The sequence below is a fragment of the Athene cunicularia genome, assembly GCF_003259725.1.
Source record: "Athene cunicularia isolate RWA chromosome 4 unlocalized genomic scaffold, athCun1 chr4_part2, whole genome shotgun sequence".
NCBI classification, from domain to species: Eukaryota; Metazoa; Chordata; class Aves; order Strigiformes; family Strigidae; genus Athene; species Athene cunicularia.
Genome location: NW_020799099.1, coordinates 1,339,073 through 1,352,505, shown reverse-complemented (window position 1 = coordinate 1,352,505; position 13,433 = coordinate 1,339,073). Strand labels below are relative to the sequence as shown.

Genomic DNA, 13,433 nt, shown 5'->3' with positions numbered 1-13,433 from the left:
ATTGGCTAACAGGGAGAGAAGTCTGTGGTTACCAATTTCTGGCTTTAGGATTTGATTATACATAAATAAAAGCAGATGTTCTCCAGGATAGAAGGCTTACCATTTTTTTTCTTCTGTTGTTCGGGAATTGCAAATTATTATTTTTCTTTCAAATTCCTTCTTCTGTCATATTTGCATGGATATCTGCTTTTAACGAGCAAAGGGTCTATATGTGGTGTCAGAAATTAAACCCTGAATTGAGTAGAAATAGGTTACAGAACATGTGGAAACATGTATTGATAGTCTTTATGCCTTTAAAAAGCTAACCTGAAATCAACACTGAAATGTCAGGAGATAAGAAATACCTATCAGCATGAGTACATGTAAGCACTTTGGATATGCAGAAAATAATTTGGCATGAGGTTTAGACATTTCAAATGTTGGGGTTGAGCAATGTGAGTACTGTAATCTTGTTACTTCTTCAGAATGGCACACACAAATGCCCCAAAAGGAATCAAAGCCAATTTTCTAAATTTTAAGATATGCTACTAAAATTCTTGTGTGTCAAAGAAAGTACATGATGTTAATTAAGTGAGGGGAATTCATACTGAATGTCATATGTCACCCACACTTGCAGCGTTCCAAGCTGTGCCTAGCCTGTGCTGTGACATAATATACGCAGTGACATTGCACAGAACAGGTGGGAATCCACAGGCCTCAACACAGACAAACCAGGCAGTCTTGGCAACAGTTTTTCTGATATTTGTCATTTGGCTGTAATAGGACAGATTTGCTATTACGCTTTCAGGTGTACAGTAACAGGAACAGATTGGTTACTAATTTGAATGATTTTAGTAGTGCATCCAACACAAATAAAGCAATTTACCAAACAATCTGTGAGTGAAAAGATTCAGAGCTTTGCATCAGCTTTGTCATTTGTGGATGTAGCAACTAATTGCTTGACAGAGCTTTAATTAAAAGCAACGTTCTAGGTATAGATATTGACTTCATATTTCCTAACTAAAGTAGATTGAAAAGTTTGAGATAGTGATAGAATAATGAGATTATCCTGCAATTATTTGGGTTTGGAACTTTAGACAAATATTCATAGGAATAAACAGTTTCATATTCCATGGTTCATCTAGAATAATAAATTACTTGGATTTTCTGTCTGAAGGAGGACCACTCCCAAACTGAGCATGTGTCTTTAAGTAGATTGAATTGTAACATGTAATTTAGGAGCACTTTAAAATCTAATTCATGTGAACCAGTCTACCATTATATATGCAATATCATATGTGTGTCTGAGGCTTGATAGACCAGTAAGGTAAATGATTCACTTGATTTGCTTATTTAGGTGGTTAGATTAGTGGTACTAGTAATTCCATAGGCTGTGTCTGTATTGCCATCTGTAATATGAGGATGCTGTCCCACCCAGTTTACTGTCCCAGTTTGAAGGTGGTAGCTGATGGTACCCCCTACCCTGGAAGGAAGTCTGTGACCTAATCTCTGTATGGTGGAAGATTCCCAATGCAGCAGTTTAGCAAAGGCTTCCTAAATCAGCACTGGTATGAGAAGACTGCTGTTCAGTTGGTCTGGCGTGATTAAAAGCAGACCAACACCTAGTTCCAGAACAAGGTCAGGAAATTAAAGGAGGACAGAACAAGCCAAGAATAGCAAGTCGTGCTCAGGGGCTTCGCAGGGGGAGGCATTCTTGGCTGAGGTATGATGTTTTCCAGGAGGATTTTCACAAGGAGGCACACACCTGTGACATGATACTGTATGTTGTGGGGAGAACAGGGAGGGGATCTCATTGCCTAGTGCGAGGTACAGGAGAACCTGATATGTCACAGTTTTGCTTTTAGGCAATGATATGTGTCAGGCAGTGTCTAGAGTTGCCAGCCCCATTCCTAGTCTCTGACTCAGTCATTCAAAATTCCTGTAGCCTGACTTCATTCCTGCGAGATCACTGTTTTTGTAATTGTCAGAGAGGTTGGGCGGGAAGCCGGGAAGCAGGGAGGGAGAGAGAGGAGCCTTCAGCCTGCAGTGCCAACTGCAGGGCTTCTCTGCCAGATGGTATTCCCCCATCCTGAGGTCAGGACAGCATATGGCATTCAGGAGCCCTGGCATGCCAGAGACACTTTGCACTCGTTTCAGTCCAGTGAGGGGCTCCATGATTATTGTAACTGTAAGAGGTGTCATTCCATCCTATTCCATGGCCTGTGTTATCATCAATTCATTGATATCAGCTCCTGACTTAGAATGGTGACAAAGTACATCCATAACTTTAAATGTGGCTGCTAAGTTAGTTTGTTTTGGGCCCTATATCTGGCTTTGTTTGCTTTTCTAAAAAAATAACAGCTATTTACAGAATATGGTAGAAAGCAGGAAAACACTTATGAGATCCAGAGTGATTTTTCTGCAGGTGTCATTTTATGCACAGAATTGCTGTTGTACATGATTAAGAAGTGAATTAGGATGGGGAAGAGGTTGTTAGCTGAGACATGTCTATAGTGTCCTTTCATGTTTTGTTCCAGAAGAGGACTGAAAGCAATAGACAGTAGCACTGAACCTGACCCAGCCTTCCTTCCCTGCTCACATGCTTTTTTTAACTGTATCTCATTCATCCTGGCTATAATAGGTACCCAGTAAGACTATCCTGTGCAATTAAATAAAGAGTCAGAGGACATTCACTCACTACACAGACTCTGCATATGACCTTCACAGTACAAGGACAAAAGAAATTCAGGCATGCAGAGTAGACTCAACTGTAGTTAGCTTTGGTGACGTTCTAAATTATTTTGGACAGAATAGGGTGATGGCAGTCAGATAAAATGATAAAACCATGCAATCCACATTTTGATCCTGTTACTGGGTGTACCTACAGGGAGGGAATGAAGGGGCCATGTTACTCACTCTCACTGCCTGCAGAATTAGAACAGCAGCTATGGGGAAATCTATGCTCTTTTTTCTCCTAGGCTCATACACGTATACTTTAATTCCCCAACTTCACTTAGCTCTCCCCACAGCAACTCTATTTACTTGGACTTTCTTTGAATTTAATTTACTGAGTTTTCCTGCCACAACTTATGCCTACTACTTCTCTTGGCCACACAACAGCAGAACACAGGGTATGGAATCACACATATATTTTATTGCTGCTGCATACACAGAAATGGTAAGTGGTCTAAAAAAGTGTATTAAGTAGCTTGTACTATAGTATACTCAGAAGTAATTGCAACAGCCAGCTGCAATAAAAAAGGAAATAAAATTTTTATATTCATGGCTGATCATGGTCTTACTTAATGCAGAGCTTGTTTTATACTTACTATGCAGAGTGATTCAAACTTTCACATGGTTCCTATTCCAGAAAAAGGTAAGTTAGCTTAAGGAAATATTTTCCTAATTTATTCTTAAATAATATGAGCCTTTATTCTTAAATGAGCATTTGAAAATAGCATACGCTTTAAAAATGAAGCAGAACTTTGAATGACTATGATCTGCTTCTGTTTGCAAACTGAGCTATCAAAAAACCCCTAGCTTCTTCTCAATACAACTTTTAGTGCCATTACCCAAAAAACTTAATGCCAGATGAACACATTTGGAACTGATCTGTATGTTCTTCTACAAACTAATTTTCTTACCACTCTATTTGTTTCATTTCCGCAGCCTAGTTTTTCTGGAATTGTGTTGATAAATAAGGATCGATTGAAGAAGAGAGGCTAAAATCCCTTCTTGTACCTTGTTTTTTAGGCTCAGGCCTTTTCTACAAAAAAGTTATACTGCCCAGCACGGAAAGTTCTTCCCAGTTGCTCACCTAATCGTGTGTCTTGTCTGTAATCAAAAAATATTGACTGGCTCCGTAAGTCCATCCAGTGGCTGCATATGGGAACTGCATGTTCTAGAAGGTAAATTCCAATTTTGTGCCGTTTAGTTTATTGAGTAGTGTAGTTAATGTTATTACTGGAAATGAACCAAAATGTACAATTGGAATACTTCCAGCCTTTGCTGATAGGTAGGTCTGTATCTGTAAAGTATCCTTTGAATAATACTGAGAATTGATTGTTATTGAAGCAGCAGGAACAAGATAGAAGTTGATGATTATTTATTAGTATTTAAATAAAGAGCTCGGAACAGAAACCTGCTGAGTGAAAAGCTTTAGCTTATTTTTATTCTGAAACTGAAACAACTAAGGTAACTGTGAATACAAGCTCTTGTGAGAGTTGTCCTCTTAGATCTCAGCATGCTTGTGTTTCTACTAAAGCTAACCTGTATGAAAGTATATCTGCTGTTCATTAAATATGTTCTTTGTTAAATGCTGTAAGATACTACAAAAAGTAATTAAAAAACTGAATGTAAACAGGATATCTGACACTGTGTTCCAGAAGTCATATTAAGAATTTATATACAGACTATTTCCAGAAAATCCTACTTAAGTTCAGCATGGAATCTTGATGGGTCATCAGACTCATTCAGGCTAGCTGATTGTTTGAGAATCTGCGATTAAATATAGCATTTCCCCTTGGTGATGACAGGAATTTGAGCCTCAGTGCCTTGAGTCCTACTTCTGACATTACTTCCATTATTGCTACCAGTTGTAACTGTGCAGAATATCAATGTGATATTTTTACCAGTCAGAAAAAGTCCATTTGCTAAAAGCCTTTTAATTCTCTGTTCTTGACAAATACAGGCTTCTAAAATCTTCACCATCATTACTTGCTTTTTCTTCCCTTAAAAGTAAATGTATCTTTAATTTTGCCTTCTGGAGTGAATACATTATGATACAGTGCACAATTACATGATAGCCCATTATTTGTCTAGGGGTGCCCTGCTTCAGTTAGTGTGCATAAGCTGGGAAAGCATAAAGACAGAATGACATTTATAACACCAACCTAAATCTAGCTTTTCTTAAATTTTAAGTGCTTTATTTTGCAATCTACATAAATAAATTTTACCCAAGAAAGTTTCAGAAGTATGTTTAAGATACTGTCATGGTAGGTGCTTTGCACATGTCGAAATAACCATATAGGAATTATTGCACGCTGCAATACAACAGTTGCCTTTATATTCTTGTTGACGTTTTTATATATTTCAGATCTTGTTTATTTTCAGTCTGGAATTGCCACTACTGAGATTGCTGTGGTTATAAACTCTTGTAGTTTCTCTCCAACAAGATACCTGGTTTTAGTAATAACATCTAAACTTAGAATATTACATTCCTTTCTTGCTGAAATGATTACTATAAAAATGAGAATGTCAACGTTTTGTGGCTGTAATGCAACTCAAATATCCTGTTTTGCTACAGCAACTCTGTTTTCAGGGTTTTGTTGGGTTTGTGGGGTTTGTTTGTTTGTTTGTTTTAACTAGGGTAACAATGATTTTATACTTAATTCCAGTTGTGGCACCTTATTTGGTAAGCTAAGTACTCTCCAGATCTGAAAACATAGCCTTATATTTGAGCTCCATGGGATTTGAAATTAAAATAAGATGGCTACAAAGGAAAACAATGAAACTATACTTTTAGGAACATTATGAAATAAACAAACAAACAAACAAAGCAGAAAGCATTCAACTCATCTCTAGACCCCACTCTAGCACTTTTTTGCATGGTTCCTGCTTCACAGAGTTGGCTGGTATCTTCGGGATTTACTTTACTCTGTAAGGGTAAAGAGCTGAGTGATATAGAACCACTGAATCAGCTCATAACTTCCCTTTCCCTGTAAGCTGTGACCCTCAGCATATTGTGAGTAGGAGCATAACACAGGTTTCCTTAGAGCTGGGTGTTTATTTTAATATTACATGTTTGACCAGCCCTCAAAAGGCTGTGGATTATAACATTGCCTTTGTCCTGTCCTTCCTTCTGAGCACAACTAGAGGAACACTTGGTTATTTTCTTTTATCTGTATTTGCCAATGTGAGGATTTTATTAATATGTGTCAGTTATGACTGCATCATTTAGCAGAACCAAAAAGACTCAGCTTCTTAGTACATTACAGTAGCTGCAAGTCTTTCCAGAGGTGTCCAGTATATTGGTTTGTTCCATTAAATATAAAGGAAACTATGTTCCTCTAATGATTTATTATTCTTCATGAGCTAGAAGACGAGGAATAAGCAGGATGTGTTTCTGATTTGTTCTGAGCTCCTTAATGGAGATGAGAAAAGAACTCAAGATGTGGTAGGCCTTTTGGTGAGGCTGTAGTAGAGCCCTCTTTTCATCCCTGCCAGCTTCCATGCTTCCAGTCTGAGCTATATTAATAATGCACTCTTCTGTTAATGCAGGACCCTGTGCTGTGACTGATCACTAAACCCCTATGGGAGATTAGAAATAAAGCTGTGAAATTTACACATTTAGAAAATTATTTTCAAATCAGCCGTAGTTTTTTAGCTAAACAAAGCAAGATTAATAAACACCTGCATACCAAACACTTCCCACGAGTATTCTCAATAATTACAAAGCCCATGGATTCTGCTTAGAGGTAAACAGGTTTTGCAGTACACCCTTAATCCTGTACTCAGTTGATGGGTTATTACAGAGATGGGAAATGTATGGAAAAATCTGTCATGTTCTAGTTTCTCTGTCAAAAGGTCTCTAGCTGTTCCAGAAGCCATGAGATCCATCGCCTACCTTAACTCACAAGAGGAAACAGTTTTCTGGTGTTGCAAGCAGCCTTTTTTTCTAGAGTGAACCCAACTGAATGATTTGCAGTGCCATTTTTTGGCATATTTCTCCTTAATAGTGTTCTTGCTGAATGGAAAAACTTTACCGTTCAATGTGTATTTAATTCAAAGAGGAAAAATGCAAAAGGAAAGAATAAACAAAATTAAAAGCTTCTCAGACAAAATAATGGTCACAGAATTGAATTTACAGGTCAACACAAACATTACAGGCATTTTAGTCTGCTGTAATTATGAATGTCCATTTTTTCTTGCCTTATGCATAAAAATAAATGTAAAATATGCCATTTATATTTCTTAAGCCAGATTTTCTTTCATCTTTTTCTAAACCAAGCACTCCTGATCTTTTAAATCTTTTCCTGTGCACAACAGAGCACAATTTAGTAAGGATTGTCAAATGTCATTGCAAAACCAGGTTAATTTAGTGCCATTATGTAATTTAATAGTGTCTTTCAAATTCTAGAATAATTCTAAATATCTACTCAGGGTTTATGATGTTATGTTCTATATTTCTTACGCTTAAATCCAGAGATCTGTTTCAATTGTATTTTCACAGAGGTTTATCCAGCTAGTGTTTGGTTATGAGGTTACAAGTTGGTTTTGAAAAATTTGTTTCATGAATATTTACAGTCCATCTGTTTATGAACGAAGCACAGACTGAAGAGATAGCATATCACAGATGAGTCATAAACCAGTTCTTAATATTTCAGTTTGGAGGCAGTACCGAATGGTGTGTTTGCTCTTGGCCTGCATGCAGTCCTGCAGCTGGTGGGGTAAGGTCTCCCCTTGAATTAATCTCTTCACAAAGCTGGAGGACTTTTGGGTACCCAGTCCTAAGAGCTGTTCACTCTCCCATAATCCTGCCTCCAGAACCTGATAACTGACAAATGGTTAGTGAAGGATTAAACAATAAGTGATCTTTATGTTCTGGTAATTTCTTTGACAGTTTCTTAATATTTTACTGTAGTAAAAAAGTCTGTATACCAAAGGCTGCCAGTCCTGTAACCCTTCTCATTTTAGAAGTGTATACTTAAGGATGCAAAATTTTTTGCATGTTTACATGACTAGTTATTTTTCCATCCGTGCTCTGAGGAAGGTACTACAATGTGCTCATTCTACAGCTGAAGGAAGTGTGGCAGAGAGAGCAATGACTTGTTTCAGGGCACACATCAAGAGTGGTGTAGGCTCAGTCATTCCAACTCCCACTTAGAGTGAACTCTACTTCATTCTTCACAGTATAAAACCCACATCTTACAAAAAAGTAAAAAAATAGCCCCAGTAGATCTATTGCTGGGACAGGATTTTCAGAACCCAGTGTTGGCACTCAGATGCCATCTACACCTTACTGTAATGCTTTAGTCTTTTTTTTTGGTTTTTTTTTGGGGGGGTGTGTAACTTTGTGCCTTTCAAAGAGACACCTTGATACAACTAGAAAATCCAAAGCAACTAAGCTAGCTTTGAAGCAGGAGGTCTGATGGCAATAAAAAGGGAGTGGGATTATTTTAACTAAGCAGTGTTTTAGTATAGTGAACAAACTAGAAAAATCTTATTCCTAACAAATTACAGAGTGGTCCAATGGCAATTGTTTTATTCCTGTTGTAAGCCCTAGCTTACCTTTGAAGAAGTGTTAACAGAAACAGTTCTGTCAATCCCATATAAGAACAAGCTTTTATTCAACATGAATAATCCTATACTATTTTATGGATAAGATTAAAAAATTATTCTACTTTCATGTAAGTGAGGGAAGATTTTTACCACAGAGATACAATGCTGATGGAGCATGCTCATACAAACATGAATGCCAGAAACATCCCTGGCTCGTCAGATCACTCCTTTTAGCCAAAGAACCCAGAATATGGGTTTCACTGTAGTCCCGGAGTGCTGTGTCTTGCCTCATGTTCTGTATGCTCCCAAAAAGCTGTTAGGGACCAATGCATTGACCTTTAATAGTCTCATTTCTTAAACTTGTGCTTGCTGATAATGGCTTTCAAAAAAGGCAGAAACTACTCAGAATGATGAAAAATGAGTAGAAAGAACATCTGTGGACTCACTGGGAGAACAAGACTACTGCAACCACTGTCGCAACATTACTTAAGATCACCTGAGCAGGTAGCAGCTGTGCAGCTTCCCTCATTAAATGATGCCTTCACCTGGCTTTGAGGAAAGACTGAGTACATGGCCCAAAAAGTTCTGCCTTGGGGCTCAGCAGAAATCTATTAACAAAGAACTATATTAATAAAGCAAGCCAGCACTGTTTGTGCAAAGAGCAAATGTTCTTCTCATCTCTGAAGCGACTCTTAAGTTACTTTTATCTTGTCAGCCTCACTTTCCAATAGTTTTGTTTTTATGGCTAGTATTTAGCAGGCAGCTCCTATAGCTTTTGCTACATGATAAATGTTTTTGTCCAGGACATTTTCAAACCTGGTTGGAGTGTGGTTCCCAACCAGACAGCTCACTGTTGGCATATAAGGGATCCATATTGACTGTTATGCATACATTCAGTAGGTCACCCATGTATAGAGTAAATGGAAGGAAACTGTTATCTACAGGGTTATAAATACATGAAGAGTCTCTTGAGCAAAGCTTGAGTGGTTTCTGATGTCAGCAGAACCCTGAGATTAATTTAGTGTCCTGTTTGGTTTCACTATTTGCCTATTCTCTGTGAAGCAGGGCTCCTTTATAAATATCAAGAGAAAGCCAATGGTATTTATAGAGAAATCAAACTTAGACACTAAAATGATAACTGTAAACATTTGCAAGGTGTCTTATCCTGTCATTGCCACAAACAGATGCATACCATTATGTTTCATGGATGTAACTCAAATAGGAATTCTGAGCTTATTTGGTATAATTTACTTCATTTCCTGGCTGTAATGCTGTTGTAATTAGATGTTACATAGAACAATCTTGGGCTTGAACATACTCTTGCTATATACATTGAAGTATAAAACCAAAAAACATTTTAGTACAGTGCAGATTTAAGCAGGCAAGTTAGGAAGATAATGAATATATATTATGCACTCACTAGAGAATAACAGGATGGTCTGTTTTCATGGCAATGCAACAGAAAATAATTTTAAAGACTAAGAATCTAAGATTTTCATACAATGACAATCAGTAGTAACAAAGGAAGAGTAACCTGTGCCCAACTGTATTTTCTTCTGACCCAGAGGAGGAAAAGTTCTGGTCTGAATGAAAAAGATAAAATAACAACATGTCGTGTGTATTAGCCAAAGCTATCAGGCTTAAACTCAGTCACAGCAAATAATAACCTTGTTTCTGTAGAAATACCTTTTTTTTTTCACATTGTGCAGCATATTAATCATCAGAAATCATTTGTGATCATGTTGAAGGATGTTGCCTATTTACTATAGTTAGTCTGAAGGAGCAGCTTTAAGCATGTAAACAGCATAATTTGTTTCAGAGGTTGAATGTCTGGACCAGAAAGCCAGTATGTGCCTGGATTGAAAGCTAGTCAGAAGAACATCTGACATCTAAGTGTACGTGGAATCTATAAAACAGGGAAGACCTCTAGGCAGAAATACCTTTGTAACATTGCTAAAATGCAAGGTATGTCTTGTCTGCTAATATTTATTTTAAATAATCCAAAAATCTATCAAAATCCCATAACACGTTCTTAAATCTGAAAAATCAGATAAGAACAACTACCGTTAGGAGGATGTGATTATTCTGCATCATTAACCTTCCCTATCCTTTGTAAAGCTTTATAAAACTACAGCATATTTTATAATACTGTTGCTAAAATATGTTTCCCTGGCAAAATTTAGATGCACTATGGCTCAGCTGTGATTTCTAGGTGTGCATGGAAGTGTAGGACTGGCTAGGTATCTCTGTTGTGCTGGAACCTAAATGACTCTAGCCCGCCTCTTGGACCTCAGGGTCATTTGCCTGACAAAATTCCTGTCACGGGAGCAAGACTGAGCCATTTTGTTGGACACTGCTCCTTAGTACTAAATTTGACTCCAAAAAACGTGCTAGGCAGTTTTGGTTGATAGTATATTGGATATCTACATCTTTTGCTGAAGTTGGATACTTGGTCAAAGCTTACCTATGTTGTTATAGCATATGAAGAGAAATAAAAGAAGTTTATTTTTCTGGTGTCATTCACAATTGATCTTCCAACAGTTCTTTTTATAGCGTATAGTGTAAAACCAGCTAGAGTTAAGTTAAACATAAGTTAGAGGATATGGGATTACGATTAGAGGTGTTTTCTTCATGTCATATTCTCCGTGGTAGCAACAAAAATGGTCATTAGGTTTCAGGCTAAAATGTGGAATAAGACTAAAAGTAATTACTCCTGTGTGAATACACAGTTCCTTCTTCTGACGGTAAATTTATCTCAGGCTTTAAAGAAGTCTACAGGCATTGAGAATTATATTAAGCATATTCCATGTGTGTGAGAGTGAAACAGAAATTTAAAATATATTAATTTCAGCCTCCGATGGGATATAACTCTTAATATTTCCACTTGTACCCTGGACAATATCTCATAGCTCTATAAAATTTCTTATTCTAAATGCAGGTGTTTTCTTAGAGCAATTTTGAAGGCAAAAATACCAGTCCTTTCCCCTTGGAAATCTAGAATAATAACTCACAGTATAGAACAATAAATCAGTTATATCCTGGAAATGTTACTGCTTGGAAAAGGAAAAAAAAGCCTAAAAATTACAGGTTTGATATCACTTTCCAGAGTAATGCAAAAACTTGATCAAACATGTGGCTGCATTATCATGCTGTGCTTAAAACTGACAGTCACAGATGAATTGAATAGTCCCATCACTGGGCCCAGCTTGAATAGAAGAGAACTGGTTAACAGAGTCCCTCCAGCACTTTGGCTCATCTCTAGTAAAATCTTTGTGGGTTACTCCACTTGTGCTTTTTTTCCTCCCACTAGATTGCTTTTTAGAAACATTATGTTAATTATGTTAATATGCACATTGTACTGTGCAGCATAATGGTACTGAGAAATTTATTTGTGTAAAGTATTTAATCATATATATTCGGATGATATGTTAAAATCTAGGTCTTAATGAAATAATTGAGGTTATTTGGCTGCATTGATACAGAAATAAACAGGCAAAAAAAATTCCTAAAAACTTCAAGATAAACCAAATTCTTACATGTGTATTGTTTAGAAATAAAGGGTATTAATTATGACAACAAGTGATAAAAGTGTAGATGAACACACCTATTTTTTTCTCCTGTTTCACTCCAGTGCATTTGGGAAGATCTGTGATAGAACATGCCTGCCACTTTCACTGGTAATGAGAATCTATGAAGTATCTGGCAGGATCACTTACTTTAAGGTGTGATTTCCTGCTGGAATAAGATCTGGAGGCCAAAGGGGAGGTGAGGACTTTATTAATCTTAGCTGGAAGTAGGAGAGAGAGATCACATCATAAAACATTCTGTCAATGTCAGCTATATATTCTAAGATTGGAGCAGCATTTTAAAATCGTACTGTGTCTGACAAGCGAGTATTTCCATTTTAAAAAGGAGAAAAAAAACCTTCTTGAGTCTGTATTTTTGTCAGAAATTTAAAAACTTAGTTTAATATAAGGAATGTCTGCAAAACCAGCTGAAATTAAACTATATTTGTAGTTTAAGGAATCTTGGAAATGTTACATGAAGGGCTGTGGGTTTGCGTTTTGGGATGGGGTTTTTTTTAGATAATGGCAACTGGGTCTAGATCCATCTATGCAAACGACAGGAACAAGACATGTAAAGTTTTTCTATGTGCCTCCCCCCCCCCCCCCCCCAAACACAGTAGTCAGAGCTCTTTCCTAGAGCAGACAACTTGGGTATCTTGTTCTCTAGTTTGGAGCCAGGGAGAGGAGAAACAGTATTGATTGTGGATCCTGAAAAACAGGTAACTCACATCAGGCATGAAAGAACAAAAATCAAAGCTTCAATTTATCCAGAGGCAGATTTCAAAGATGCACCTTCCCTTACAAAAGTAAATGCTTAAACCATTAAATTACTAAGTATTGCAAATTGTGAAACACTGTGAATCCTGTCTTCTTTTTTGTGAGGAGGAGCTGGTGAGACAACGAGACCAGCTCTATAAGAGAGCCAGTAGCTGAGAATCCTGAATAAGGATAAGCCCCTAACTGCTTATGGGTGGCAAATATTAGGTCCTCTCCTTTTTTTTTTGGCATCTTTTACCAGTAGCCTAGGTGTCAGTCCATTAAATATGCTGGTTTGAATGCCTAAATTTCCTGCATTTTATGGGGAGTATGGGCACCTTCTTTCAAGAAAGTGAATTTTATTTCAACACATCCGTGATGGAAGTAAGCCAAGTTATTTTCTTCTACTCTAAAAACAACTGAGGTTTTCCGATGAAATAAAATGCCAGAGTTCTTTGCGCTCATTCAGCATCAGGCAGAAAGCAAAAATTAGGCTTTTTTAAAATTCAGATGCGACAATTTGCGCAGAGCTCTACTAGAATGTCTAACTAAAGGAATATGAAAAGTTTTAAGCCCTGATGTCATTTGATATGACAGACTATAATATTTCAGAGTTTGCTGCCAAATCCTAATCTAATAAAGGCAGATACATTTCCTTTAGTAAAAGAATTTCCAGTCATGTCAGAAAAAAATGTAACCAAAGCAGTGAAGGAGATTGTGATCTACCTCTGAAAACAAAGTAGTGCTTAATCTGGGTAATATTATTTTTATTACTTTACTGCAAATGATTAGATTCAGACTGGATGCTGGTTTAGTAGTTGCTGATTAGTGATGCATTTATTTTGGAAAGTA

At 37.1% G+C, this 13,433-nt stretch overlaps 1 protein-coding gene across 3 annotated transcripts in view; it reads left to right on the top strand.

The window, feature by feature from the left end:
* The window catches only part of JADE1 (jade family PHD finger 1), a 162,789-nt gene that overhangs the window by 21,762 nt on the left and 127,594 nt on the right, over positions 1–13,433 (top strand). For all 3 annotated transcript variants that reach the window (XM_026847646.1, XM_026847645.1, XM_026847644.1), the window contains one exon: positions 3,733–3,887. In XM_026847646.1, the coding sequence (XP_026703447.1) occupies positions 3,733–3,887 (155 nt within the window). The remainder of the gene's footprint in view (positions 1–3,732; positions 3,888–13,433) is intronic.